Source organism: Aedes albopictus, chromosome 3 (assembly GCF_035046485.1).
Source record: "Aedes albopictus strain Foshan chromosome 3, AalbF5, whole genome shotgun sequence".
NCBI classification, from domain to species: domain Eukaryota; kingdom Metazoa; phylum Arthropoda; class Insecta; order Diptera; family Culicidae; genus Aedes; species Aedes albopictus.
In genome coordinates this window covers 72,414,739-72,434,971 of record NC_085138.1, presented here as the reverse complement: position 1 = coordinate 72,434,971, position 20,233 = coordinate 72,414,739, and the positions used below count along the sequence as shown (strand labels likewise).

Below are 20,233 nucleotides of genomic sequence, written 5' to 3'. Positions count from 1 at the left end.
TAGAATCCTGGAGGATTCTCTCCCAGAATCCTGGAGCGATTCTCTCCCAGAATCCAGGAGGATTCTCTCCCAGAATCCTGGAGGATCTCTCCCAGAATCCTGGAGAATTCTCTCCCAGAATCCTGGAGGATTCTCTCCCAGAATCCTGGAGGATTCTCTCCCAGAATCCTGGAGGATTCTCTCCCAGAATCCTGGAGGATTTCTCCCAGAATCCTGGAGGATTCTCTCCCAGAATCCTGAGATTCTCCCAGAATCCTGGAGGATTCTCTCCCAGAATCCTGGAGGATTCTCTCCAGAATCCTGGAGGATTCTCTCCCGAATCCTGGAGATTCTCTCCCAGAATCCTGGAGGATTCTCTCCCAGAATCCTGGAGGATTCTCTCCCAGAATCCTGGAGGATTCTCTCCAGAATCCTGGAGGATTCTCTCCCAGAATCCTGGAGGATTCTCTCCAGAATCCTGGAGGATTCTCTCCCAGAATCCTGGAGGATTCTCTCCCAGAATCCTGGAGGATTCTCTCCCAGAATCCTGGAGGATTCTCTCCCAGAATCCTGGAGGATTCTCTCCCAGAATCCTGAGGATCTCCCATCGATCTCCCAGAATCCTGAGGATTCTCTCCCAGAATCCTGGAGGATTCTCTCCCAGAATCCTGGAGGATTCTCTCCCAGAATCCTGGAGGATTCTCTCCAGAATCCTGAGAGGATTCTCTCCCCAGAATCCTGGAGGATTCTCTCCAGAATCCTGGAGGATTCTCTCCCAGAATCCTGGAGGATTCTCTCCAGAATCCTGGAGGATTCTCTCCCAGAATCCTGGAGGATTCTCTCCCAGAATCCTGGAGGATTCTCTCCCAGAATCCTGGAGGATTCTCTCCCAGAATCCTGGAGGATTCTCTCCAGAATCCTGGAGGATTCTCTCCCAGAATCCTGGAGGATTCTCTCTCCAGAATCTGGAGGAGTCTCTCCCCTGGATTCTCTCCCAGAATCCTGGAGGATTCTCTCCCAGAATCCTGGAGGATTCTCTCCCAGAATCCTGGAGGATTCTCTCCCAGAATCCTGGAGGATTCTCTCCCAGAATCCTGAGGATTCTCTCCCAGAATCCTGGAGGATTCTCTCCCAGAATCCTGGAGATTCTCTCCAGAATCCTGGAGGATTCTCTCCCAGAATCCTGGAGGATTCTCTCCCAGAATCCTGGAGGATTCTCTCCCAGAATCCTGGAGGATTCTCTCCCAGAATCCTGGAGGATTCTCTCCCAGAATCCTGGAGGATTCTCTCCCAGAATCCTGGAGGATTCTCTCCCAGAATCCTGGAGGATTCTCTCAGACTCCTGGATGGATTCTCTCCCAGAATCCTGGAGGATTCTCCCGAATCGGAGGATTCTCTCCAGAATCCTGGAGGATTCTCTCCCAGAATCAGGAGGATTCTCTCCCGAATCCAGGAGGATTCTCTCCAGAGATCCAGGAGGATTCTCTCCCAGAATCCAGGAGGATTCTCTCCCAGAATCCAGGAGGATTCTCTCCCAGAATCCTGGAGGATTCTCTCCCAGAATCCTGGAGGATTCTCTCCCAGAATCCTGGAGGATTCTCTCCCAGAATCCTGGAGGATTCTCTCCAGAATCCTGGAGGATTCTCTCCAGAATCCTGGAGGATTCTCTCCCAGAATCCTGGAGGATTCTCCTCCCAGAATCCTGGAGGATTCTCTCCCAGAATCCTGGAGGATTCTCTCCCAGAATCCTGGAGGATTCTCTCCCAGAATCCTGGAGGATTCTCTCCCAGAATCCTGGAGGATTCTCTCCAGAATCCTGGAGGATTCTCTCCCAGAATCCTGAGGATTCTCTCCCAGAATCCTGGAGGAATCTCCCAGAATCCTGGAGGATTCTCTCCCAGAATCCGGAGGATTCTCTCCCAGAATCCTGAGAGATTCTCTCCCAGAATCCTGGAGAGCATCTCCCTGAATCCTGAGCTTCTTCCCAATCCTGGAGGATTCTCCGGATCAATCCTGAATTCCTCCCAAATCCTGAGAGCTCTCCCATCCTGAGGATTCTCGAATCCTAATCGAATCCAGATTCTCTCAATCGAGGATTCTCTCCCATCTAGAATTCGTCTCCAGAATCCTGGAGATCTCAACCCGAATCTCGATCCTGAACCTGATCTCTCCCCGAGAAGTCGGCATCCCTGACCCGTCTCAGAGCTATGCTCCACGGACCCAGAACAACCAGATATCGGCCTAAAGACTCTCATAATAGACCCCCAATCTACTCTGAAAAGGAACAATCCATACATCGACATCCTCGTATCATCATTCACAAGTGACACGAAATGAAGTAGCAACGCAAAGGCAACCAGTTCGATAGTAGAATATTAGAATAGAACACATTTAGGCGATGTACAAAGAGTAAGTGCCATTGGAATCGCTCATGCAGTGCCCTAGTGCACAAAGAGCTGTACATTAGGTTAAGTTAATGAAGATTACAAAAAGAAGCCCTGGAGGGCAGCGAGCATGGTGACGGACCAGTGGCAGAACGAATTGTGGATTAAGTTTTGTTATGATTGTAATGTAATGCTAAATAAATTAAAATGCAGACTTTTCTAAAATTCTTCAGAAACTTATGTTTGAGTTTTTATTATAAATTATAATATTAATTCTATTGCAATTATAAGCCCTTAAAATGCTCTTCATTGGTCATTCCTTCGAACTACCCATTTTAGGTTGCATGAGCATATCACCCCCGCCGTAATGGCACTCAACCCGAACAAAGGGCATCCCTAAACAACAGCAACGCGTCGTCCTCGTCGTCGTCGTTGCAGTCGTCAAACGGAACGATCCGGTACTTACCCACTATTTCTAGGTTAACGTTGCTATTCTTCGTAGGCGAGAGCAGAAAATCCACCCGGCAGCGGAACACTCCGGCATCCTTTTTCTGGAAAAGAAAAGAAAAAAACGGGAGCGTAGAAACACTTGCTTTCAATGCTCTGCAGCGCAGTTATGTATTACGGGAAAGAAAACAGCACTCAATTTACGATTTCAAGACACTTTAGCCGGATCGGTTCCACCCTTCCGTGCTTCTTCGAGGAGGTTGAACAGCAATGAACAAGGAACCACTCAATCAACAGCTCTATACGATGAGGGACTAGTTTCGAAACGGGTATTTAGGTCTGAACGCAAAATGATTTCCGCTTTCTTTTTCCGTGAGGGGAAACCTTTTGCGTTTTCTCAGGAGATTTGCACGCCGGGGTTGAAGAAGTAAAGCTCAAGAGATTATTTCATCCCCATTCATTATAAATGCTATTGATATTGCATGGATTACGATGGCGTTGACTACGATGGTTTAGGATGCTGCAAGATGGATGACCGTTAATGAGTGATTTTGAAATGCTCAGAATTCAATTAGCAAGATTAATTGTTGAAACTGGTGGAGCGGACCTGGAGTGATGGGTAGAACACTTGACTATCACGCCGAGGACCTGGGATTGAATCCCACTCCCGACAAACTCGCAAAAAGTGAGTTCTTCCTTCGGAAGGGAAGTAAAGCGTGGGTCCCGAGATGAACTAGCCTAGGGCTAAAAATCTCGTTAATACAGATAAAAAAGAATTGTTGAAACAACTGCTTTTATGACTGTTGAGAAAGATCAAGACTTTCGTCCGACACAATTTACTGATCTCCATACAGGAAGTTTTCTTTTGTTCTCTATAGGAAGTCTACTGAACCTTCAATTGCAGGTATGCTGAATTTCTTACAGAAATTAAGTCCAGCAAACTTACTATAGATTTTCGAAATACTAATAGGTAGGGTATCTGTGGTCACCAGTTAGCCAAGTGGCTAGAGCTAGGGATCGCCAATCCGGAGACGGCGGCTTTGATTCTTGTTCCGGTCGTTCCGGGCATAGAGTATCATTGTTCATGCCTCACAATATACAAACTAATACAATCACAGGCAAAGAAAGCCCTTCAATTAATAACTGTGGAAATGCTCAAAAACACTAAGGGTCTGTTCCAATTGGAGAATTAAAATTAATTTTCACTTAAACTTGGCAGTTCGATAATTATTTCCTTAGGAGATCTGTCATGTTTAAGTGTTGAACGGTTGTAGGTCATTTCCCAGAATCCCATTCCCCAGAATGCCGTTCCCCAGAATGCCATTCCCCAGAATCCCATTTCCCAGAATGGGACATTTCCCAGAAAGCCGTTCCCCAGAATGACCCATTCCCCAGAAAGCCATTCCCCAGAATAGGACATTCCCCAGAATCGTTTCTATTTTAATTTTCAAATTGGTTTCGGGACAAAATTTGAGTAACTCTGATACGGAAATCGTAAACAAAGGTCACTCAAATCGCTCGAATCAGACCGAAAAATCAGATAGTCTATACGGCCCTTTAGTGAGTACCATTTTGACGCTAACTCAAATCACACTAAAACAGATCAACACGAAATTGCGTCGAGTAAACCCTATTCATCTTTTTTTTTGTAAATGTCTTAATAATGCAATCAAAGTTATTTTAATGTATCAGATTTATATGGCATGTATAAGTAAAATGAATAGTATGAAATTTTCCATTAATAATTTTTGACTGCCCATTGGAATAATTACATGTATGGTTGCATCCACCCAAAAAAATTCGAAGGGGATTTGGTCACAAGGATAAAATCCAGTGCTTGGCATCCGAAAACCTTCACTAAGGCATTGACAACTTGATTTACACAAAAGTATCATTTGAAGTAGAACTATTTTTACAAACCTATTCGTGTTATCGTACAATGGAATACATATGTCGTTCATCATTTCCTTCTAACCACCTTTGCTGTTGTGTAGTATATTGGCAGACAAACGGCTTATTCTATGAAAGACTCCTCCTTCTTTTAAAATATGCTGTTCTTTCAAACTAAGTTGGATAGATAACGAAGGCACACTTTCAATTTACATGAGCACAAACTGTAACAAGTAAAAATCTAAACTGCTCTGAACTGCAGCTATAGCGCAGTAGTTTGGCGAATATATAGTTAAATTTTCCATCTATATGTTTTGCTTTTTTTTTTAAATATTCGCTGTTTTGTCTCCGATAGGTCCAAACAACATATTTGCAGTCTAGTGTCCTTTGTCCTAATGAGTTACCATCTTTTCTTTTTCATTTTTCATAACACTGGTATATAATTCAACTTCATGCAAAAATGTGGAGCTCTACAAATTAACGTACTGCTGAAACAGTCATTCCGAGGTGCGTCCAATAGAATGGCTGACTTTTTTCATCTGAAGTTTGCCTTCTTCAGTCAACAGGCTAATCTTTTGGGATATTTTGAAATTGAGATTTTCTTTTTTTGGATGTTATTCAAAGTTGAAAGATAAAATGACTGTCATTAGTTACCTCTATTATAGAAATACAACCTTCTTTTAGTAAGGTTGCCGCATTTTTGTTTTTAACTCAATATTCATTACATGAATTTTGAGATACACTTAAGAAGGTATCATTATATGAAAACCATTTCCATTTGATCATTAAGTTATATCATTCAACGATTTTTAATTTTCCTGGATGGAAGGGTGATTGACACCACGCTTAAGTGTTCTGGTCTTCCGCTGGAGTTCGGCTAAATCACCTTGAGCTTTAAAAACAAACAATTCACCAGAATTACCATGGAACTTCTGATTCACATATTTTTCTGGGGAATGTCCCATTCTGGGGAATAATTTTCTGGGGAATGTCCCATTCTGGGGAATGTCGTTCTGGGGAATGGGTTTCTGGGGAATGACATACAATCGTGTTGAACTGTCAAATTTAAGTAAAAATTAATTTCAATTCGCCAATTGGAACAGACCCAAGTTGAAGCTAGGCAGGCCAAGTCTCAGTGTAAACGTAGAGGCATAAAGAGGACCACTTGGGCAGTGGTCGGTATTTTGGACACTTTTCGATATAACTCAGTCAATTCCAAACCAATTGGCTTGAGATTTCGTACACGTGTAGATACTACACACACGTATCTCACTGCGTCCAAAAAATTGTGCAGAAAAGTGCTTAAAATAGAAGCTCTGCCGAGATGGTTCCACTTCCCTAGCTACTAATCCCTTGGAAGTGTGTTGAATTTCCTACGGACGATTTGTTGGTCTTCTTACATAACATAATCTGAACAACACAGGGAAGTTTTTTGAGGTTACTTCGTGATGTTTTCGTAGTTTCTCTTATAAAGATTGTTGCAATTTCTACGAGAATCAGAACAAGAACGTTGAAGAGAATTTAACCCTCTAAATTTAAAACCCGGGTCCTACTGGGGAGAATTTAGTGGTAAAACAAGGGTGATGCTAGGTTTCCGATGCATGGCCAATATCAGTACTCTTGTTTTGTTTTCTAAGAAAACAAAATAAAAACTGTATCAAAATCGATACTTTATTGCCCCTCAATGGCAATTGAGTAATGCGACATGCACTACACTAAGGATACGGGTAATGTCACAATAGATCTAAAAACTGGTCGCAGTGACAAACCCGAACAGGAATAAAAAAAAACCCTCTAATACCCAATCCCGCCTTTAGACGGGGTATAGTTTGAGCATTTTTGTAATTTTTGTTTCGTGGAAAATGATTTTTTTTATATTTTTGGCTGATATTTGGGACTGTTTGAATATCTCAAAACGGTTTTTGGTGTATTTTAAATTGTATTTACAATTTTTAAAAAAATCATTAAAAAATTGATGTTTTAGCCACCTTTTAGAAGTTATTGTTTATTTTGTATTGAACCGCTACAATTAACATATTTTAAATTTTTCCCAAATCATTCTATCCTTGTTTAATAGTTTAAAGGAATCGAATACACTCTAAAATTATTTTCCTTCAAATTACATGGAAAATAAAATTTTCTGTGAAAAAAATTTAAAATAATAATAATTCAACAATAATGATAAAATCTCAAAATGTTTTCATCTCAAAAAATCCGTTCCTCAAATTGGCTTCCAGGAAAAATATAAAAGTGTGAGGATGTTCAAAAATAAAAATTAGAAAAATCAAAAACTGAAATTCACGAAATCGAGAATTAAAAAGAATCGTCTTCCAAAACATGTTTAAATCGATTTTAGATGACGTAAAATGATGTTTAGATTAAAATCAAAAATTTGGGTATTAGAGGGTTAATTACGAAAACTCATTCTGATCATACTTTCATTTTCAATTCCATCGAAATAGACTTTCAACCAACCACTCGAACTTCAATGACAACTCCCTCTTTCCCTGTAATCAGCCCTCATCTCCACTGGGAACAAAAAAAAAACTGAACGGTTGACTGAGGCTGCACAAAAATGGTGGTGGTGTGAGTTTTCAATTTTTGCCATTCTTCCAGATGAACGGGCACTGACTGAAAGAAAACGATCGAAATTGCCAACTGGGGATGCCCTCTAGGTCGACCTCAAATTAGAATTGGGCCATAGAATTAGCCTACCGGCCTACCGTGGTAGTGAGACTCGGAGACAATGATGCGGAAGCATTTGGCTTTGTTTGGTTTCCGCTCACTGTGTTTGAGAAAGAAAGGCATTATTTTAGCGGGAAATTGTTTCTTTCTTATTCATTCCCGTAATAATCAGAAGACGAGACGCTTTGTGCAAAGATGATTTTACAGAACACGCACTTTCCTGGCGTCTAGTTTAAATCGGAACTTATCGAACTGAATATCAAAACTGATGACTATTGTACTGTAACGAGAAGGTCGATGTACACTAAATTGGTAGAGGAAAACCAGTCTTTTGGGGTGATTTTCTGTTTACAATTTTAGAGATTATTAAACATGATTTTATCTAAAGACGATTGATCTTTTATTTGAAATTAATGGTCGTTATTTCTTCATCAATTTTAGATGACCCAAGCGAAAGACAAAGCCGTATGAGATGGAGATGGAATTAGGGAGCAAATTGGCAATTAATACAAGAAGATGAAATCTCGTCATTTCATGGTCATGATGATTATCAAAATTTTTATTTACCTCAACGGCAGGAATACTTTGACGAGAAGTTCAAAGGAATTTTGAAGGAGATGAACACTGCGCGGGCAATATTGCTGCAGCCTGGAACCCAGCAGATTCTTCAATGCTATATGGATTCCATCACATGGACTTCTTTAAAATTTTCTCCAGGGACACCATCAAACGTTTCTTAAGGAATCATTTTGCAATTTATATTTTTTTTCGGAATTTGCATATCAAGATTATTCTTGCAAAATTTTCTAAAATGATTCCAGCATGATTCCCTCCTAAGAATCCTCCAGGTTGAATGCAATCTTGTCCATGCTTTTCTGTAAAAGCTTCAACAAGGATTGCCCCGGAGATTCTTTTAGGATTTCCTCCAGAAATTTTCATTGGGTCTTCTTCATGAGTTTCTCAAGAAAGTTTCTCTAATAATTCACCTTCAAACTATAACACGGGTTTTATAAAAAAAATCATACAGGATTTTTTCCTAGGGATCCTTTCAAAAGATTCTCTAGAAATGTCTCAGAAAACTCATCAAGAACTACTCCAATAATACTCCCAATGAGATATTTAAAATGTGCAGATCCAGTTTTTTTAACATATATTTTGTGATTCTTCCAGAGATTTTTTTCGTTGGATTTTATTTAGAGAAAAAAACATAGAAAACGATTTTTCTGGATATTCTTCCTTTCCAACAGGCACTCCTTCAGGGATTACCTAGGATTTACTCAGACTTCTTTTTAGCTCTCCTTTCAGGCAATTTTTCGAAGATGCTTCAGGAGTTTTTCCAAAAATTCGCTAGACAATTATTGAAGAATTTTCTCCAGTTTCCATTTCTTGCAATTTTTAGGAAATTCGTCAATGCGTATCTGAAGAACTCCTGGATTTTTTTATATTTCTGCACAGAAAAAAATATTCCTGTAAAATTTAGCGAGAAATCATGCACATAAAAGGAATGCTAGAGTTAGTGCATATTTACATGAAATATCATGTAAAAATGCGTTAGAATCGTATACATTTCCGCTAATTGTCACGCAACCGGTTGGAATCCATGATGGTTTACACGATGGTTGGCGGAAATTTACACGATGGTAATATAATTTTACATTATATCTCATGTAAAAGTGCACTAACTCTAGCATTCCCTTTATGTGCATGATTTCTCGCTGAATTTTATTTAAATATTTTTTTCTGTGTGCAGGTTTCCTTCAGTAAGTTCTGGTGTTTTTTTTTCAGATATTTTATGCGAAATCCATCCAAAACGATTTCTCTAACTTCTTCAAGAATTATCCCAGTACCTTTGTCTGCAATTTCTGCATACATTTTTAAGGATATTTTTTTCAAAAGTTCCTCTGCGAATATTTGTAGAATAACTTCCATAAATGTTTAAAGCGTTTTTTTCTGGGAGGAATCTTCCGAGCTCCTCCAGAAGTTTCTCATGGATTTTAAAGAGATATCTTGAGAAGATTCTTCAAGAGTTCCTTCAGGTATTCTTCCATGAATTTATTCAGGAAAACCTCAGTAATAACGTATTAATTGCATCAGGAATGTTTTCCAGGAAACCCTACAGAAAATTTTGGAAAACTTCTTCCAAGAATTTCCTAAGGTATCAACAAGAGTTTTTTGAGAAGTTTCTCAAATAATCCTCAGGACTTTCTTTAGATATTGCTTCAGAGATTCTTAAAAAAAATCTTCCAGTAATTATTTTTGCTATTTCTGGAAGAACTTCTGAAAAAAAAATCCCTGGAACAGAGGAACATCTAAAAATCCTGCAAGAAACTATAAAGAAATTTTATAGGAACCATCTGAAAACTTAATGGAGGAACTTTTGAATAAATTTCTTCTTGAAATTCTTGAAGAAAACTCTGAAACTCTTCAGAAGTCTCTAGAAATATTTTTGAAGGAAGCCCTGAAGGAATTCCTTGAAGAAATCTCCAGTAGAATCCTTGTTAGAGTCTTAGGAAGCACTGTTGAATTGATGTCTACAGGTATATCTAAAAAAATCGTAGGGAAATTCTGGAAGGAATCCCAATAGAAATTTCTGAAGAATTTTCTGGAGAAATACCTGGAGAAACTCCTCGGCAAGCCCTTCGTGGAATCCTTTGGTAAGTTTATTGAGGAATTATTAGAAAAAAATCGTGGAAAAATCCTCGAGTAACATTCTTGATGGATTTTCCAAGAGTATTATTTGAGCAATCCGATAAATTATTTGTGTAGAAATTTCTTTGAGAATACCTGGTGAAACGCCTAGCAAAGTTTCTGTAAGGATCACTAAAAAAAAATTGAGGTAGACTGGAACCTCTTTTAATGCACAAAGCTGGGGATACATAAATTAAAAATGTGCATGTGTAAAAAAAAAAACACAAAAAGAGGGAAATTTGTGCATAAATTAAATGTGGGCTAAGAACTAGTCTTACTCACGAGCATTTGAGATGGGGCTAATGGGGTTTCCAGAAAGATCCCAGAAAGCCCAAAACAGGGGGTTCCAAGGGATTTCATGAGTGTTTCAGGGGGTTGTTTCAGGGGATTTCAGGAGCCTTTTAAGAAAGTTCTGTCAGCCGAAAATGCTTTGACATCCATGTGCACAACAGAAACATGTGCTCGATGAACAAATTGAGATTTGAATTGTGGAAAGAAATCCACGTACTCCGGTGAGACGTGAGACCGGAGTATGTGGATTTCTTTTCATAATTCAAATCTCAATTTGCATTTTCAGCAGTGTAATTTCCCACATGCCTTGGTCAGCCAAAGCAAAATCAAGAAATTGACAAGTTCTGTCAGGTTTTGTTGGCTTTTTCTTCTCCTTCTTTATGGCTCTACGTCCCCACTAGGACTTGGCCTACTTCGCTTCAACTTAGTGTTTTTTGAGCACTTCCACAGTTATTAATTGAAGGGCTTTCTTTGCCTGCCATTGCGTGAATTTGTATATTGTGAGGCAAGCTCAATGATACACTATGCCTAGGGAGTCGAGAAAATTTCACCAACTGGAATGGTAATCGAACCCGCCGTCTCCGGATTGGCTATCCATAGCCTTAACCACTAGGCTAACTGGAGATCCCCAGTTTTGTTGGCGTTTAAATGGAATTACGAGGCATTCAGGAGTATTTCAATAGTACTAAGAGGATTTCAGGGACGATTCATGGGTCTTTAAGGGCAATTCAGGAAGCCTCAGGATTATTTAAAGAGTATTGCAAAGGGTTTTGGGAGGCGTTTCAAGGCATTCCAGAGTCATTTCAGAGGGTTTCAGGATCATTTTAAGGGCGTTCCTAGAGGTTTTAAGGGCGTTCGATAACATTTCAGGGGCATTCCAAGGGGTTTTCAGGTGTATTTCAGAGGGTTTCTGGAGCATATTAAAGGCGTCCAAAGGGGTTTCAGAGGCATTGAAATTTTAGTACAACTCGTTGAAAAAATCTCGCTTTGTGCACTCAGCATTAGCGTGGTGTTGGCGGTGGTGGCCAACCGCGCGAGTTACGGAGGGTCAATGGAATTACGGAGGTTTCAGGGGCGTTTCGAGGCATATCTGATCAGGCTCCTATCAGGGGGTTTCAAGAACATCCTTAAATCAAAAAGCATTTCAGGGGTATCTGAAAATCCTCTGAAACTTCCTGAATAGCCTCCGAAATCTCCCTAAACCCCCATGGACCCATGTAACGCAGACGGAACCCTCAGAAACCACCGAAAACGCCTGCGTAACGCCTCCGGAACCTGCCGAAAATCTCCTGAAAGTTCCCCCTAAGCTCCCCTCGGACCGCATGTAGCGTACCTGATACTCTCCGAAACCCAAGAAAACACCTTCGTAACGCCTCTGAATCCCATAAAAAATGCTTTGAAACTTCCTGAAATGCCTTCAAAATCCATCAAAGGCCCTATTTAACGCGCCTGAGACCATCTGAAACCCCCTAAAAAACCTCCGCAATGCCTCTGAAACCAACCGAAAATGCTCTGAGGCAACCTTAAATGCCTTAGAAACCCTCAAGACCCACTTGGATCCTATGTAACGCACCTGAGATCTTTCGAAATTCCCGAAAACGTTCTGTAACGCCTCCAAAACCCTTCGAAAATCCTCTGAAACTCTCTGCAAAGCTTTTGAAACCCCTCTCAGACGCCCAAAAACCCCATTGAGATCACCTGGTAACCCACCGAAACTCCGTAAGACCCCCTGAAACGTCCCTGCAAACTTTGCTGTACACCTACCCTATAAATAACCATTGGACGGCGTTGCAATATTAACCGTCAGTATAACTTTTTTTTATGAACAATATTAGTTCATCAGTCTGGCGGAATTCCAGCATAAATCACTGAACGTTATTGTGGAAGAATCTCTAAGATTCTCTGGAAGAATACCTGAAGAAAATTCTGGACTCGTTCCTGTGTGATTTTTCAGTGGAATTCTTGGTGGAACCCCTAAGTCAATTGCTGAAAAAAATCTCTGATAACTTCCTAAAGAAATACCTGCATGAATTTCCGATGAAATTTCTGGATGATGTTTAGAAAAAAAACGCTGTTAGAATTTATGAAAGAATTTTTGAACATTTTAAAATCTCTCTTGAAGTATTCCAGGAGGAATTTCTTTAGAAACTTCTGAACGGGCATCTGAAGGAGACCCTGTAGAAATTTCCAGGAGAATCCCTGGGAAAGTTTCTAAGAAACCGCTGCTGGAGTTTCTGAAAGAAACCTAGGTGGATATTAGAAATAGAAGATATCTCAAAGGCATTCTTGGACAAGTTTATGAAGGAACCTCATATAGAATTTCTAAAGAAATATCCCGGAAAATTTCTGAAGGAATCTCTCGAATCAACTTTGGAAAAACTTCTGGAGGAGTATGTGGACCATTTAAAAAAAAAATCCTTGGAGAAAATTGAAACGAAATTCTGAAAGTTTGGTTTTCTGAAGAAATTTTAAGGAAGGATTTCACAAGAAATTCATGGATGATTTCCTAAAAGAATTCTTGCACGGATTTTCAAAAGAATCTACGGAGAAATTACTGAGGAAACTCATGGAAGCTTGTCCTAAGAAACTTTTGGAGACATTTTTGGTGGATTCTTCGGAGGATATTCTGAAGGAAATTCAAGAAAAAAATACTAAAGTATTACATGAAAGTTGTTCGAAAGGAATGCATGGAATAATTCTGTGAGAAATCTAAGGACGGTTTTATTAAGGAGTACGTACGTTAATTTATGGGGGAATCTTTAGAAATCTTTGGAAGAAATTCCGCCGAAAAATATAAATATTCTAGAGGAATCATTGTAAGAGTTTTTCAAGGAATTCAGAGAGAAAACTCCGAAGGCTTTCCTGGCAGAATTTCTTCAAAATGTGAACACTCCTATTCCCAATCTAATAACTCTTTCGGTTTAGATGCCAATCTACAACACACTCCCGTTTGGCTTTCTATTCCGCAGAATCATTACTTGTTCTGTGGCTTAGTTTCTGTTTTTTTTTTAACTGTATTAACGAGATTTTTAGCCCTAGGCTAGTTCATCTCGGGACCCACGCTTTACTTCCCTTCCGAAGGAAGAATCCACATTTTGTGAGTTTGTCGGGAGTGGGATTCGATCCCAGGTCCTCGGCGTGATAGTCAAGTGTTCTAACCATCACACCAGGTCCGCTCCCGTGGCTTAGTTGGTTAAAGCGCCGGTCTAGAAAATACGCAGTCATGAGTTCGATTCCCACCAGATCGCATTTTTCTTTCACAAATTTCATCTCTCAATTTGTCAATTAGCAACATTTTGTGCCTTTTAATACCAAGTTTTTCCAGTATGTTTGACACATACAAGCAAATCTGGTAAAATGCCAGTTAAATGGGCAATATGTGTCATTGAGTTTCTGAAAGAATGACGAAAGAATTTCCGAAGAAATTTATGGAGTAATCCATAAAAGTCTTAAATCATCTTTTAACCTTCCGTAACTCGCGCGGTTGACTACCTGCGTCAGCACCACGCTAATGCTGAGTACAAAAAGCGAGATTTTTTCAACGTGTTGTACAAAATACAACAGCGCGATCGTTCGAGGGTTAAAATAGGTATTTCGGGGAAACAGCCAGTGAAATATCTGCATTGGTCCGTGTAAGAAACTGAAGAAATCGATGGAGAAAATTTCGAATACATAAATCTTTGACAGAATTTTTTGAAGGAATCCCTGGATTTTTTTTTCATTTGCAGACATTTTCCTCATATTAAAGAAGAACTTTTTCAATGTGTATGGAGGAACAACATTAGTAACATTGGCATCAGGGGTTCTCAATTTTTTCTAGCTTGCGACCCAATTTTACTTGTTATGGAATTTGGCGACCCACCAGCACGTATTTTTATAAAATACGTCATCTTTGAAAATTTGGACTGACTTTTGGAATAAATTTGAAATGAAATTTAAAACTTTGTATCGTGCTTTCTCGACCAAAAATTTTGAAATCCAATCGGGATTAAAACGCTTTTCCATAGTTATGGCGAGTGGGTAAGTATCATGAATGTTTTTTGAACCAAATGGCCCAAATGCAAAGGGGAGTCAGTGACCATTATGTCGAAATTGAGCGGAGCATATCAAACAATTCTTCAGACTTCAAGCTTTTCGGAACTTTTTTAAGATTGTTCTACGTTGATTAGAAAAATTACAAAAAATCGGAAAATGGGTTGATTTTGAATATTTAAACATTTTGTACGGGACGAAAAAGTGGTGCACAACTATGAGCCTCATTTACTCGAAAATGGGATTTGGCACTTACAGCCATTTGCTTCTAACCGTTTCAATTATAATACTGTTAAATGGACAGATAGGTGCTCTTAAACATTTAAAATCAGATCATTCATACACTTATTTTACATTTATTTTATTGAAATCCCTTTTTCAGCTGAGATACCAAATGTTCGTTGGTTTCATGCTGAAATTTGGTAGCTGATAGTTTCAAAATCGATTTTAGAACGCAGACAGTAGCGTCAATATTCAATACATACGCTTCAAACAAAGACCTCTTATACAAAAGTTCGAGGAGAAACGTAATTTCTAGAAATGATTACATCGATTTTCCAAGAGTGTATTAGTAAATAGATAAAAATGAAACAATATTATTTGACATAAGTTAATCAAAATATGTATAACGATGCCGCCCAAGCTTTTACGACCCACCAAAAATCAGACCACGATTCACCAGTGGGTCGCGACTTATAGTTTGAGAAACCCTGACATAAGCTTATTTTTATATCCAATAGGTTGGAAGCAATTGCTAGTTCTACCAAAAAACTTTTTTTCACAAAATTTCTCAGCGAAAATAAAAATAAAATAAAATAAAAGATAATTAGATGTTTCTCCTATTTGCAAGGGGCCACACTGGGAGTTTTTTTTTCATCTCAAGAGCTTCTCACTCATTCAGTAATTTAGAAAGAATCACCTACTGGAGCAAATCTGAACTAATTTACGTACTATAGGAGAGTCACCGACCTCCTCAATTAGGTATCAGTAGGTCGGCTCCAGAGGCACGTTCTCCTCCATTTGGGAAATGTGTGCCTTTTTAATCATTATGCTAAAGACATAAGCCTTCCAACATGTTTTTTTTATTTACGGTAATCTCAAAAGTTACTAATTTTAACATACATCACAGAACGTAAAGTGGTTAACAGTCGAGAGCATTATAACGGAACTGAACCAACTGAGGGATGTTATCGAATGATATCGCAGCAGAACTCATTAAAATGGGCCTGGACAGAAAGGCTGTGAGGATGTGTAGTCCGACAAAATGTCATGAAATAGTATCTTCAAACACTTAATAAAAACGTAAATTTACTTACCAGAACTGGATTGATGACCAGTTCTGCCCGGCTCTTGTCCCGTTCCTGAAGTTTGAATTTGGCACGATTTTCAAGGATGGTACCATCTCTCCAGTGTGACGGTGGTTCATTGTGTTTCACCCGGGTGTCATAGCTGTAGAAGAAACAGAAAAAAAGTAGAACGATGACAACCATATCCTAGAACCTAGTGACACACATTCGCACACACATGTACAATCAATTTTCATCAGGGTGACAATTTTCCGAACACTTGAACCTGACAGTCAACGGCACGGCGGTGGTGCACTACTACACAACTCAGCAAAATGGATTGGACTCTTTCGTTCGTGGCTGTCATTTTTCAAATTCCCTCGACTAGGCAGTGACCCCATCCACCCCATTTCCTGCTTCCGGTTCCTTCGAAGATGACGACGACGATTGGCGACAACTGACGACACTACACCCATCCAGCCCAGCTCAAAAGTCCCTCCGCAAACATACATCAAAAGATCGTATAATTTTATTTTCACCCAGCTCATGTCGGTATGTTTGCAACGAAAATCGATCCTCTTGGCGGCGTCGTCGTCGTCGTATATTCCACATTTTATTCAACCAAACTTTCCTCGTCGTGTCTTTGATATTTTATTTTATTTGCTGACATGTTTGCTTCCTGGGGACGATGGGCCCTCCTACCAAACCCTCAGCGTTTCGTGTGCAGGCTCACACAACAAGTGATGCCCTCTTCCTGAACCAGGAAGCGAAAAGGGCTGGGATGTGACATGCTCATGTGGCATTTTTTTTTCGGATGTTGTTTGATTGATTCGATGAGTATTGGTATCGTGGGAAAGTTCTAGCTACGATGGTTACAACTGGAGTACAGCTGTGTAAATGATCTATACATAAAATTTTAGCAGTTCAGTCAGGATTTGTTAAATTTGACAACCTTCACGTCCCTATAGCCAAAAATGTGAAGGCTTGGGCATTCAACATGACCAAGCTGAGGATGACGGGTTCAATTACCTGGTGGTTCAGGAACTTTTCGAAAAGAAAATGTCCTTGACTTCTTTGGAGATAGAATATCGTCGTGCCTGCCACATGACAATATACAAATGGAAAATGGTCATTGGTAGAGAAAATTCTCAGCCAATAACTGTGAAAGTGCTTAGAGAACACTAAGCTGAGAGAAACTTTTAGTAACAGTGAGGTCGTCCGCCAAGAGAAGAAAAATAAGAAACAGAGTCATTTCCTGGATGAATCCTTGGAGAAATCCTTGGGAGAAACACAGTATGAATTTTACCAAAACCATAGTGAGATCCTAGCAGCAGGGATGAAAGCACTCACTTGTACTATGATACAGTCACTTGCTTTTTTCTCAGCTCAGAAGCCTGCAAACCAAAAACAGTGTATGGAGCACTTCTATCTTGCAGTTTTATCTAAAAGTGCGCTGAATACTGTAAGGTTCGCAAACGCATAAGTAAAACTCCTCCATATACTGTTTTTTGATTGCAGGCTTCTGAACTGAAAGAATATCGAATGAGTCTATCTGAGAACAAGTGAGTGTTTTCATCCCTGCCTACTGGTACGCATAAATGAGAAAAACTCCTATATTGCGTCTGATCAAGCTTTATTTTGGGGAACTCTTCTTTATATTTTTTTTGTCACGATTATTTTTGTTACTATCGTGGAAGGGATATTCTTGCACAACTTCATTGTATGAATTCAACAAAAATCCTTCTACAGATTCTCTACTAGAATTCTTTTTGAATTTTTTTTTCCACGATTACCTCCACAGACACCGCCAGACATTTCTATTTTTTTCAGGACTTATCAAACTTTTTTCGAAATTTTCATCTCACAGGATTGCGTAAAAAGATTTTACTTAGAATTCTTCAAAACATTTCTCCAGTTATACCTTATGAATACATTCCTGTCCATGTGTTATTTGAAAACTGCTCCAGTTATTCCTTCAGGATTTTTCCCCTGGTATTCTTTCTGGAGATCTTGGGAACACTCCTTCCATGATTGCTATATAAGTTCGTGTATGCATTCCTTTCATTCAAGCAGTTTTTTAAACATTAGTGAACATTCTCGTAGAATATTATCAAACTTCCCTCCAGTAGTTTTTCTTTGGGAGAGATTCTTCCCGTGTGCTTATCTAGAAATTCGTCTAAAGGCTTCTTAAAAAAAAACAACTCCAGACGATTTATTTCTACAGAGATTCAAAGATTTTTTTTCCACAAATTTCTCAAGAATTTTCTATGAGAAATTCAGATTTTGTGAATGAACTGTTTCAGAATTTATTGTTAGAATTTCTGGAGAGGTTCGTTTAGTTAGGTAATACTCTTTAGACATAGAGATAGTCACAGGGCAGTTATTTAGAAAGTCTCAAGGGATTTTTTTAGAAGATGCTTCAGGGGTTTCTCCAGAAGTTTTTCCAGAAATTCCGACAGGGATTGCAATGGATTTTATTCAGACCATTCTTCGGGATTATTTCAGTTTTTTTTTTTCTATAGATTCTCTCATGAATTCCTGGAGAAATTTCGCCAGAATCTCTACTTTGGCATTTTCCCAGGAATGTATCAAGAAATGTTTATATGAATTCCTACAGACGGTTCTGCAGCTCTCTCAGGTATTCTATCAAAGTCTCTTTCTAAAAGTTATTTTTTATCTGGCATTTCTTCAGTGGGTTTTTAAATAATTCTTCAGGTTTTTTTTTCAAAAAAATCAAATGTTCTTTTAAAAAATCCTGAGGTATTATTTCAAGAATTCCACAAGTACCTTGGTTTGCCAAGAATTTCTTCTATGAATTTCCAGAATTATTTTAAAGGACTCCTTCAAACAGTCATACAGAAATTCCTTTAGAAACTTTTTCAGGGATTGTTTTTTGAAGCAATATTTCTGAACAGGTTCTGAAAAACCTCAATGAAAATCTGAAATAATTCCTACAGAAATCTCTGAAGATTTTTTTTTTCATTTTTATTTATTCGTGAATTTTAACTATAGCTAATTATTCACTATCACAGGAAACATTTCTGACGGAGCAATTTATGAAAACAATCTCTAAAGGAATTTCTTAAAGAATACTTAAAGGAATCCTTCGATGAATGTCCCAAGGAATTTCCTGAAGGATTTTTTAACTCGTTTGAACCCAGAAGCAAAATAAAAAATTCAAAAAATCATTAACAGCCCTTTCTCAACAGAATTAAACCAAATTTTGAACACTGACTCTCACAACACTCTAGTTTTGGGAATATACGAATAAAACATTTTCATGGACTTCTGAAATGAGTAGGGCCGGTGGGTCACTGGTCAAGTCAGATAAAAAAAGACGAAGCATGATTTGCACCCACCAAACTTTATTCTAAACGAAGTATTTCAATAGAAGTTTGCATATTCCGCTGCCTCATGATAGACGAAGTTGCCACAGCGAATTTGAATATAGGTTTCTTTTAAGTACTTGGAATTTTCAACAATTCTGAACACTCCAAGTCTACATTTGAACACGAGATATTATTCGCTTATTGTCACCAATGGTCATCGGAGACATCTTTAGAATATTCGCTGCCCTTGTACAGGGTGTGAATATCTCGATGGATTATCCGAATCCGTCCTTACAAAACATGATCACTCGAATTATTCTTTAATCATAGATTGTTTCAATTGTTTTCATCGCTCTCATTTGCTCCAATACTTAAAAACCTGCATAATGTTTATTATATCAACGACCTGCGAAAATTTTGGACGACCTAATCGAAGAAATGCCATCAGAGGTGTTGAATATCCCAAAAACTCAAAAGCAACTTTAACTATTATGATACAATGGAATATACAAACTCCTATTGAAATATCGTTAAGAAAAAAGTTATGAGAGTACAAATCGTACTTTTTACTTTTTGTATACTCGACTTGATCCAGTGACCTACTGTCTTTACTGCGTCCCGAAGTCCAAGAAAATGATGATCTCGTATATTTCCAAAACTAAAGTGTTGTGCGAGTCTGTGTTCAAAATTTGGTTCAATTCTATTGAGAAATGGGCTCTTAGCGCTTTTCTTTTGCAGGTTCGAAGAGATTTAAAAGGTATTCGAGCAGGAATTTCTGAAAGACTCACTATAAGAGTTTCTGATGAAATCTCCAGTAGAATTCCTGAGGACATTTCAGGAGGTATTCTCAAATATAGCTTCAAAGGAATATCGGAAGAAATCCTAGTAAAATTCTCGAAAAATTCCCAGAAACACCTGAAGTACCTGGCGATATTCTTCGGAACGCCCTTGGTGGAATTCCTAGAAAATATCTAAATAAATCTTTTAATAAAACTCATGGACATAAAGAGTTTTTGTACATAGATATACCTTGAGAAACGTCTGAATAAGCGTTTGTAAAGATCCCCTAAAAATCTCATGTATCATTTCTATAAGAACTTCGGTAAAAGTGCTTAGGAAATATTTATGAATAAATTCTTTAAAGAGTCTGAGTAGAAATGCTTAGAGGAAACGCCGGAGAAATACCTGGAGGAAATCTTGAAGAAATCTCTGGAGGAAACCT

At 38.8% G+C, this 20,233-nt stretch overlaps 1 protein-coding gene across 1 annotated transcript in view; it reads right to left on the bottom strand.

Annotated features, from left to right (window-relative positions):
- Positions 1-2,737: 2,737 nt before the first annotated feature.
- LOC109426972 (uncharacterized) overlaps positions 2,738-20,233 on the bottom strand; it is a 31,460-nt gene continuing 13,964 nt past the window's right edge. The window contains exons 3-4 of the mRNA XM_062857316.1: positions 15,713-15,845; positions 2,738-2,914 (exon numbers count right to left, since the gene is read on the bottom strand). Coding sequence (XP_062713300.1) covers positions 2,738-2,914; positions 15,713-15,845 — 310 coding nt within the window. The remainder of the gene's footprint in view (positions 2,915-15,712; positions 15,846-20,233) is intronic.